Source organism: Euleptes europaea, chromosome 14, assembly GCF_029931775.1.
Source record: "Euleptes europaea isolate rEulEur1 chromosome 14, rEulEur1.hap1, whole genome shotgun sequence".
NCBI lineage: Eukaryota > Metazoa > Chordata > Lepidosauria > Squamata > Sphaerodactylidae > Euleptes > Euleptes europaea.
In genome coordinates, this window is record NC_079325.1 from 935,651 (window position 1) to 945,770 (window position 10,120).

Consider the following 10,120-nt stretch of genomic DNA (forward strand, 5'->3'; position numbering starts at 1 on the left):
GGAGAAACAAGTTCAGAGCTGCCCTCCAGCTTGGCAGCCAGCACCACAAGACCTCAGCACTGGGAAGGGAGCCCAGAAGCCTCCCCCAGGCAGGTGCCACACCCTGCCCACAGATTCAGCCACAGAGTCAAAATCAATTCCCTCTGGCTCACAAAGTGCAAACCCCATTTGGGCAGGATGCCTTCGCAGGGCCATCAGCAGGCCCTCCCCAAAGTACAGCAATCCTGGAAAGGCCTTGACCCCATGGGTACGATGCCCTGGAGAGGCTGGCTGGAATCCAGTAGTCTAGAAGACGTAGATCTTGTCACGCTGGACGCAATCCAGATCATCATCCAGGGTCAGTAAGACCTACAAGGAGAGAAGAAGAGCCAGGCTGCGGGGGGATGAGGGGGTCTAAATCTACTCCTTTCCCAGGGGCAAAACTCCGGTAGGCTTTGCTCTGGAGCCTGGTGGTCCCTTCCTGCTCTATGATTCCAAGCACAGCGGGCCTCTCAGTGGTCCGTGAAGTGCCTGGCTCCAGTCTCTCCCCCCCCCCCGCCCCGGCGGCTTCAGACCAGCCGCACTTTCAGCCTCCGCCCGGCAGATCCACAATGCAGGATGGTCCTGCTGGCCCTCCTCGCCGTGAAGGGCCGTGAGCAGACTAACGCACATGGATATCACAACTCCCACCTTCTGCATGAATGGGTGGGGATGAAGCCGACTTAAAGTGTTCCCCCTCCTGCCCTGTAATCTGCCGCACGTCCTCTGGCACAGCTGGCAGCAGATGCCACTGTGGGCACTGAAGGCACAGAGGCCAGCTGGGCCACCTACCAGGAAGGAGCCAAACATGGCGATGGATGAGAGGAAGTGCCAGACATCGTGGTCATCAAAGAAACCGAGCAGGATGCAGTCCCGGTTATGTTCTCGGGACTCTGCCGGTGTTTTCTGCCAAGATCAACAAGAAGGCGTGGCTGAGTTGTGTGCGTCATGCAACCTCACGTCCACACTGTGCAGGCACCAAGATGTTGGGTTCAGGGTGTGAAGGCCAAACCAGGTTTTGATAAGCCCTAAGCAAATGAAGGCGCAGGGAGGGGCTCCTCTCATGACCCCTGCCCCTTCCTTTTTCTTTGTAAAATGCAGCTCCACCTTGCAGAGGGAAATGAACCCAGGACTGCTCCACTGCATGCTACCCCCGCCCCCCGGATGCTCACAGTCCCACCCAGGGGGAGAAGCTCGGCTCACCTGCCAGGTGCTCAAGCCCTGGAAAAAGAAAAAGAGGGCAAAGCCCCACACGACGGAAGTGCAGACGATGCAGAGCAGGGGGATCAGCTTGAGGCGTTCGCCACTCCGGAGCTGCAGGAGCCGTAAAGCGGGTCAGAGGTGAGGCAAGGAAGAAAGAAAGAACCCCACAATGCATATCTCCCCACCCTTGGAGAGAAGGGCCCGATCCAGCAGAAGTGCACAAATGGGCAGGCAAGGGGCTTCCCCTCAGACCTGCTGCCTGCTTCCCCGCCCCCCGCACCTTCATGATAATGTAGAAGGCAAAGTAGAGCAGCAGGTTGCAGATGCCGATGGCCAGAAGGTAAGAGGCAAAGTCGTTGGGCCGGGCAAGGAGGCCGTAGGCAGCCCTGCAGGGAAACAGAGGCTGTCAGGCAGGCACAGGAATGCGGGAAGCTGCTTTATGGTCAATCAGACCCTTGGTCCATCAGGTGCAGTATTGTCCACTCAGTCTGGCAGCAGCTCTCCAGGCCCCCAGGCTGACGTCTTTTACCTGATCCTTTTAACTGAAGATGCCAAGGATTGAACCTAGGACCTTCTGCATGCCAAGCAGAGGCTATACCACCGAGCCATGGCCCCTCCCCTGGAATAGGAAACGGCTGCAGGCAGAGGGCAACCCACACCCCCTGCCCTCTGGCAAGACAGGCCCGGCCCCAGTTAGTTCCTTCATCAGCTGGCAACCATCTCAAACTCACCCCAGGGTCAAGCCCCAGTCCCACCCACCAGATGTTACTTACAGTGACCAGTTGATGATATTGCCCATCACCAGCAAGACCATCCGATCCTGGGGAAGAGAAGGAGTGGTACCCAACAGCTGCAGAAGAGCCCACCTCAACACCCAGCCCATCCTGAGAAGAAGCCTCCACTCTGCAGGGTTTCCACACAGTCGTGCCTGACACACACTACTGCAGTTGCTAGCCAGAGGGCTGCCCTTGAAGACAGTCTGGAAACTGCAGCTGGTTCAGGAAGCAGCGACCAGAATACCAACAACTTTCCCAAGCGAATACAGGAGTCTGGTAGGGCTAAAAGGTCTCAACCAGTGCCCAGATTTTTTCCTGAGCATATTTCAAGGTGCTGCTTCTGACGCACGAGTCCCCAACGTGCCAGACACCAGAGCGTCCAGAAGACTGCCTGTTCTCCTGTCGGCTGAGATGAGGAGGGTGCTGAGTGGAAACAGGGTCTTTTCTGTGGTAGTACCCACGTGTAGCACAGCGTCCCTGCAGAGATTCATTTGCCACCATCTCTTGTCTTTCAGGCAACAAATTAAAACTTGATTTGGGTGTTTCAGTACAAAAATGACCTGACTATTCCATCAGCTGGTCTCCTGCTGTCTTATCTCAGGTGCCTACTTTAACATCAGTTTATTTGTATCACTCCTTTTATCTCAACATTTTAAATGACAGAACCACAAAACAGGAACAGTGCTTGGAAGGCAAGTGGAGCTACTCACCACATACAAGGGCCCGCTGCACTGCCGGATGCAGTCGGTGTAAACCACGTGCAGGATCCTACGCAAGATCCCAGAGTCTGCAAAGAGACGAATGCACCTCAAGCCCTGTGGCCGTTGGCTTGGAGAGGGCAGGAGGGAGGGGGCACCGCAGGGATGGCTCTCTGGGAGGGGACAGGTTATCCTTCCCCCTTGTTGCCACCCATCACCCATTCTCCTCCCCACCCCCCGTTTGCCCTATCCTGGCAGCCCTCCCACCTCTGGATGGCTCGAGGCCATCCAGGGGTCAGAGCCTCAAGAGGTCTGCACCCCTGGGCCACTCCTCTGAGAGCACACCCCAGGAAGGGAGGGAGGGAGGAGCGAGGGCGGTCTGGAAGGCCCAGCGACTTCGGCTGCCCCCCCCCCTGGAAACAGCAAGCAGCACACAGGGGGGTCAGGCGGGCAGAACGTACCCAGCCGCCAGCGGCCCATGTAGTAAAGCTGGGTGCTCAACAACATAGTGGAGACAATGTGGATGACGGAGAAGACGATCCAGAAGGCCGTGTTGCCCTTGCCAAAGACCTGCGGGAAGAAAAGCCGGGCGTGGGTGGGATCGGGAACTGCGCAGAGCCAGGGAAGGCGGCAGGGACAGTGCTTGGGGATCACCCTCCCCACACACGCCCTCAGGGCCTGGGACACATGAACATGGGACACTGCCCTTCTCCTGAACCAGACCCTCAGCCCTTCAAAGTCGGTATTGTCTACTCAGACTGGCAGCTGCTCTCCATGGCTCTCAGGCAAAGGTCTTTCCCATCACCTACTGCCTCCGCCTTTAACTGGAGATGCTGGGGATTGAACCTGGGACCTTCTGCGGGCCAAGCAGGTGACTGAGCCATGGCCCCCCTCCCTCAGAGGAGAGCCAGGGGGGCACACAGAAACTGCTCGGGGATGTTCCTCTGACAGAAGAATGGACTGCAGGCAGAGCCCAGCGCCTGAATGCTGGGACCCTGAAGAGAACAGCAACACACACACCCGCTTCACTGGGCAGCTGGGTGGGCTCCTGCTGTCCCCCCCCCACCAGCACTCACCACCCCCACAACCGAAAAGAAGATGACGATGGCCAGGCAGGCGTAGGCGCTGTAGGCGCTGGCGTTGATGTCTGGGTGCCGCTTCTGGTAGAGCTTCAGCATACACAGCCCGGCAATCATGTACATGAAAGAGGTGTCTGGGGAGAAGAGAAGAAGGGGTCGCAGCAGAGGGGTCACGCAGGGGGCTGCAGCCCCTGCCTCCAAAGGCTTGCTCCTCAAGACCAGCTATTTAGGAGAAGGCTGGCCAGGCAACTGGGAAGGAAAGGCACTTGGCACATTCCTCCTGGCTGAATCCCCAGGTGGGCCCCCTGGCATTTTCCCTCCCTCTGGCTGACTCATTGGGCATGAAAAGCCCCCCAACTTGGCCCCTTCCCATTCAACACTCACCAAACTGGAAGTTGGTATAGTTGGGGCAGACGTGGTAGCAGGCGCTCAGAAGCCCTTCCATCATGAGGGCAGTGCCCATGGCATAGAAGAGGCCAAAGTGCTTCGGGATGCCACACTCCTAGGAGGAGAGGAGGGGAGAGGAGAAGAGAGCCCTTCCCCAGCATGGAGAAGGCCACCTACCTCACAGCTCCTGCCCACACCACACCCTGCAAGGGACGGGCACTCGGGTACCACCCATCCTTTACTGATTTGCTCCAGTCATGCAACGTTTCTTCCCAACGGGGACCGAGAGTGGCTTACGTAGCTCTCTCATTTTAACCAGGCAGAGCAGGACGGGCAGAGGCAGCCCTCCACACCTGAGAGGCTCTGACGGAAGAAGGGCCTGCAGGCAGGCAGGCTGGCTGCTGTGAATGAAGCTTCCTGCCAACTGGCACCCAAAGGGAAACTGCCATTCCTGGAAGAGGAATGCCACCCTGGAAGAGGTATGCACCCAAAGGGAAACTGCCAGCCTGCCATTCCTGGAAGAGGAGCCAGCAAGCAGAGGCAAAGCGGGCATTAGCCGGCTAGGATTCAGCAGCCCAGGCCAGGTGAGTGGCAGGTGCCAACGGCAAGGGCAGCCCCGGCCCACCCCTCTCACCAGCGCCTGCAGGTCATTGCGCATCAAGGCCCGGTTGTAGTGGATCTCTCGCTGCAGGATGATGAGCAGAAAGAGCAGCCCCAGCAGGATGTAGCCCAGGTTGCTGATGATGTTGTTGAAGGCGCTAGACACAGCAGGGGAAAGAAAGTGGGCCCCATGGCCACCTGGCTCAGGCCCCACTCAAGCCCCCCCCCCCGCCAGCCCCCTGCCGCGATACCCAAGGCCAGAGGCAGCCGGACTGGCAGGACTCTTCATACCTGAGGTTGCCCAGCGGGTGGGCACACAGGAAGTTGTAGAAGCAGATGTCCTGATTCCCAGTGACGTTCACCACCTGCAAAGCACTTTGGTGAGCTCAGAGGCAGGACCTGGCCCTTGGCCGGTGGGGTGGAGTCCAGAACCGGGAAAACCGGGTCCTTCTGATGCAGGGGAGGGCGGAGCTGCTCAGTGCCAGCCTTGGGGTAAGCCAAAGTCCCAGCTTCACCCTCACGTGGCAGGACCGACACCCCAGGAAAAGCCAAGGAAAGGGGCCACTTACCGTCTGGTAGGTGATCACTAGCTGGATGACCGGCAGGGCATAGAACACAGCGATGGTGGCGATGTTCCTGCAGGAGGGGTGGAGCCAGCCGTCACCAGGATGGCGCTGACACCCCCAACCCCCACCCTGTCCCCCTGCCAGGACCCGGCAGGCCCGCTTGGAAGGCATACAATGTTCTAGACATCACCTTCTACCTTTGCCAGGGATAACGGCAAGTGAGAAGGGTGACCTGTTCCGTGCCAAGCCCTGCCAGTCTACCCAACCCTTGCTCACCAAAAGTAAATCTGGTATTTCTTCCGCAGCACCCGCTTGTCTTTGCGTGCTAGATCCGCCACGTACAGGTATTGCTGCATCGAGGTAGAAGAGTGGGTATGAAATAGAGGTTGCAGGGCCCTGGGAGCCAGCCTCCCCACATCTCCCTGCCCCAAAAGCAAGGTCAGGCACCCCCAGAAGTCAATCCCCACAATCCAGACCTCGGTGTATTCCATGCCCCACAGCAAACGGGCCCTATAGAGCAAGTCACTGGCAAGGGGCAGGGGGTGAAGTCAGGCAAGCCAGACAAGCCACAAACTGTTTTTGCCCAAGAATCGGCCCCACATCCCCCTCCAGGCACTGCCCCCTGGCATCCCACTTTCCTTTTTCTGCAGCTGAGTGAGTGGGGTCACTGCCAACCCACTGCCAGGAGCTGGTCTGTGACTACTGCCTGTGCTTGGAACCTCCCCTAAAAGATTTCATGCACAGCACTTCTGAGGCTGGGGCCGCCTGGTCCCATTCCTGAGAGAGAGTGTGCCAGGGCAGCCCAGGAGGCCTGGGGAGCAAAGCGGGCCACTTCCGCGGGGACTCCCTCACTCCCTCAACTCACCTTGGTGCGGATGACGTTCTTGTCCGAGTCGATGTCAGCCAGGGTGTCGTAGTCATCCTCCTCCACAGAGCTGAGCGAGTCGAGCCGGGGACGCCCCGCCAGGTTCTCCAGGGAACGGTCTGCAGGCAGGCAAGGAGGGGGGGAGGGGGGGAGGGAGGGAGGGAGGGTGGAGGCAGGGTGACTGCTGAGACCCCCTTCCTTTCCTCCCCCCAGCAGTGCCTCTATTTGAAGGGCCGGCCCCCTAGTGCTCAGGAGCATTTGGGGAGCCCCCAACAGCCCGTGTGCAAAGCTCCCCAGTCAGCCGCCTTTGGTCTCATCTACTCAGCAATACAGCTGACTGACTGCCCCCACCCCCCATTTTCTGCAGGGCCCAAAGCTCAGTCCAGGAGGTTGTTGCCCCTCAGGGGCACGAGACGTTCCCGGGCAGATTCCTGGCTCACAGAGGGAGCAAAGATGCCCTTCCCCACCCTGCGCTCTCCCACTGAGAACGGCGCCCCCCCTCCCCTTCCAGAGAGCAGCCATCACATGGCTCTGGAGGGCTGAGAGTGCGGTGGTGTAGCGTCCGGGGTGGGGTGGGGTGGGGGGGAGAGGGAGTTAGTACCATGCAAAATTACACCTCCCCTCTGGCAAGCTTTCTGAGGGGGGGTCTGCACTTTACTATGGAGAATGCGGTCCAAAGGGAATCCGGTTGATGGACACAACTTGAAGGTGACACTGGATTCCAACACCCCATTGCTGTGTGGGAGCAGGGGAGCCCTGCCCCCCACCACAGCCCCCCCCCAATGCACGCAGCCCCTCAGAAAGCAGCCACCTGTGCAAGATTGAGCAGCAGGGAGGGAAGGAAGGATCCCATTTCTGGCTTGCCAACCATGAAGGGCCACTGCCAGGGCCCTCTGCATCGCCTGGGCACCCTTTCCCCCTTCAAGACCTATATCTGGGGGCGGCAGCAGCAGCAGCCTCTGTGCCACCTCAGTCTTGACGGTGAAGTGGCAAGGGTGGCTGACGTGGCAGGACATATTCTGCTCCACCAAAAGGAGGAGGAGGAGGGCAGCTGCAGGCCGTGCAAGACGCCAGCAGGTGGAAGTGCTCTGGTGCCTGAGCAGGACTCAACCACAGAACGTGGGAATAACATTCGAAGATGGTGCTACAGAGCATGCACAGAGAGCCTCTCTTGTACCACAGCCAGCCCTTGCACACTTGGATCAAGAGCTGAACCCTTCTGGGGAAGAGAGAGTGCCTGGGGGTCCTGCCCCCCCCTCCCAAGACATTCCCAGGCCCTGCCCTGCCCTGAAGGCCAGGCAGGACAGATGCAGACACAACCCCCCCACCCCCTCAGGCAAGCAAGGTGGCCAAAGCAGTGCCCACGTTTGGCGCCAGGAATGGGATGCCCACAGGCAGTGATTGGCCATCTCTCTCTGCCACTATCTACCCATCGCAATGGCCAAGTGTCGCTGGCGGTGCTGGCACAGCTCCTGCCCTTGAAAGAAAAGCAAACAGTTACACGGGAGCAGCCGTCGAAGCAGGAACCTGCTCTCTGGACCCGCCCATGGAAGCCCAGCTCTGCCCATCAGGAACTTCCTCCAAACACAGTTCTGTAGCCTAAAGGCCTGGTCCAGGGGCCAACAGAACCTGACACCAGAGAGCGGGCAGACAGACCTGGTGCCCAATGTGCCACCCCACCCCATGCCTAGAGCCTGAGCTCAGCTAGCTTACTTGCTGGGGTCCCTGCACCCAGATGCCAGTTAGCACTGGCCAGCGCCTCACCTGCATAGCCGTATGATGCTTCTGTGGAGACCAGACTGTCGGAGACGTTCTCTGTACTGACTGTGGAACCGTTGTCTGGAAAAGCGACAGGGAGGTCAGAGGCAGAAGCCAGTGAGCAGAGCCACAGGGCAGACAAGGCCAGGAAAGCCCCCGCCCAGACCCTCCCCTCGTGCGTTTCCAAAGCGAAGCAGAGTAGCAGGTCTACGCCAAGGTAGGCGATGGCTAGCCCAGCCTGGCGCAACAGGGCTGTGCCCAGCACACAGACAGGGCCAGGGGGTTCAGGGGCAGGCAACACGCCACCCATGACTCACCAAAGGAGCCATAACTGTAGGCACTGTAAGGTGGGTGTCCCAAGAAAGGGTCCGGGGAGACGTGGGCATGCCCTGCAACCAACCAGCACAAGACCATCAGCCAACAGGCACTGCGGAGAAGGGCGCTGGGGAGGAAGGGGTGAGCAGCAGCAGCAGCCCCTGGACAGAGAACCCAGGAGAAGGGATGCCGGGGAGGCGGCCGCCCTCTCCCCTCTGGCCTGGCTCAGCCAGACGCTCAGCCTGCTGCCAGTCTTTGTGGCAGGAAGCCGGCAGAGCTCAGGCAATTCCCCAAGATCCCCTGAAAGAGCTGGAGAAGCCCCAAGAAAGGAAGGAAGGTTGGTGCTTACCAAGGAGAGGAGCTGAATTGGGGGGAGGGGGAGAGAAAGAGAGAGAGAGAGCGTTACTGAAGCAGGCCTGAACTCGGGGGCGGAGAGGCTGCGCCCCGGCTGCCCAGAACCTTCCTGGTGGCTGCCAGATGAAGACCCACAGCCAAAGCCCCCCCCCCCAAGCTGCACCTGGCTAAGAGTGACTTGGGCATGGCCAGGAATCTGCTTGGCATGCATCGCCACCACAAATGCAGAGGCATGTGCACTGCTCACGGGGCTTCTGCACAGGAGCTGGGGCTTCTGCAGTTTCCTCCACCAGCAGTCATTTCCCCTCACCACGCCACTTGACAGCTTTTTGACAGCTTAAAAAAATCAGTAAATAGTACAGCACTGTAGTAATTACCAGCTTTTAAACCCTCAAGAAGACATCCAGTGGCGCAGTGGGGAAAACGGCAGCGCTGATGAGCGAGGTGGGGTGGGGGTGCTGCAGCGATGGGTGGACTCTTTTGAAAATGTACCTCTCCAGATACGGCAATCACTTTTTTGGACTGTGCTCTTTTTTGAGATCATAGCAAAGCCAGTTTAAGAAAGCATGCACTAAGGCCAGGGGAGGGATGACAGGCGCATGACTCCGTGTGGACTCCAAAAACATAAATAAAGCATTGGAGTTGGGATACTAAAGTGGAGAAGAACCTCCATGTGGAAGCAGCCCAAGAGGGTGAGCGGGCACTCCAGCTGGTGACAATCCTCCTTGCTCAGAGAGCCCTGAAAGTAAAAGGCACCAAAAGGCACAGCTGTGCCATCAGTAACAGCGGGCACAACCTGTCGGGGGCACCTGCAGAACTCGGGAGGGGAAACTTGAGCATCTCCAATTCCTTTGGAATTCTTTGAGCAGCTTAACAAGGACATGGGAAAGGATAACTCCGTCTCCATCACACGCTTGAACTCCCAAAAGGCTTTTGACAAGGTCCCTCCGCTAAGAATTCTGAGCAAGCTTAGCAGACATAGGAGAAGAGAACCAGTCATAAATAAATATAGATCAAACACTGGTTAAGCAGCAGGAAGCAGTGGAAATGGACATGGAAAGTTCTCTCAATGGAAGAAAGTGAGCAGTGGGGCTCCGGAAGGATCGGTATTGAGGCCAGTACTTTTTAAAAGGTAAAGGTCCCCTGTGCAAGCACCGGGTCATTCCTGACCCATGGGGTGATGTCACATCCTGACATTTCCAAGGCAGACTTTGTTTGTGGGGTGGTTTGCCGGTGCATAGTGGTGTGCAGTGCAGTATATACAGCCAGGTTTGCACATAATTTCAAATTATCCAGGAAGGTGAAAACCAAGGTGGATCTCTCTAAACTAGGTGAGCGGGCAACAATGTGGCAAATGTAATTCAATGTTGAGCAATGTAAAGTGATGCATGCAAAAAATCTTAACTTTAAATGCATGGGATCTGAACTGGCTGAGACCAATTGAAAGAGATCTCGGGGAAGTTCTGGATAGCTCAAAGAAATATCAACCCAGTGTGCAGCA

General features: G+C 58.0%; 1 protein-coding gene across 1 annotated transcript; it reads right to left on the reverse strand.

Moving 5' to 3' along the window:
* Positions 1–246: 246 nt before the first annotated feature.
* On the reverse strand, positions 247–7,662 carry SIDT2 (SID1 transmembrane family member 2). The gene is made up of 15 exons (XM_056860436.1): positions 7,622–7,662; positions 6,193–6,311; positions 5,604–5,677; positions 5,331–5,397; positions 5,053–5,126; positions 4,796–4,919; positions 4,159–4,276; positions 3,772–3,908; positions 3,157–3,265; positions 2,708–2,784; positions 1,995–2,041; positions 1,502–1,607; positions 1,222–1,332; positions 811–924; positions 247–348 (listed from the first exon to the last, which is right to left on the reverse strand). Exons 1-15 carry the CDS (start codon positions 7,623–7,625, stop codon positions 286–288), a joined length of 1,344 nt encoding a protein of 447 aa, XP_056716414.1. The 5' UTR covers positions 7,626–7,662; the 3' UTR covers positions 247–285.
* Between the last annotated feature and the right edge of the window lie 2,458 nt (positions 7,663–10,120).

Coding starts and splice junctions, on each gene's coding strand:
- SIDT2 (XM_056860436.1), bottom strand. Junction 2,785..3,156: donor CATGGGCCGCTGGCGGCTGG/GTACGTTCTGCC, acceptor GTCTCTTTGCAG/ACTCTGGGATCTTGCGTAGG. Junction 1,608..1,994: donor AATATCATCAACTGGTCACT/GTAAGTAACATC, acceptor GTTTCCCTGCAG/GGCTGCCTACGGCCTCCTTG.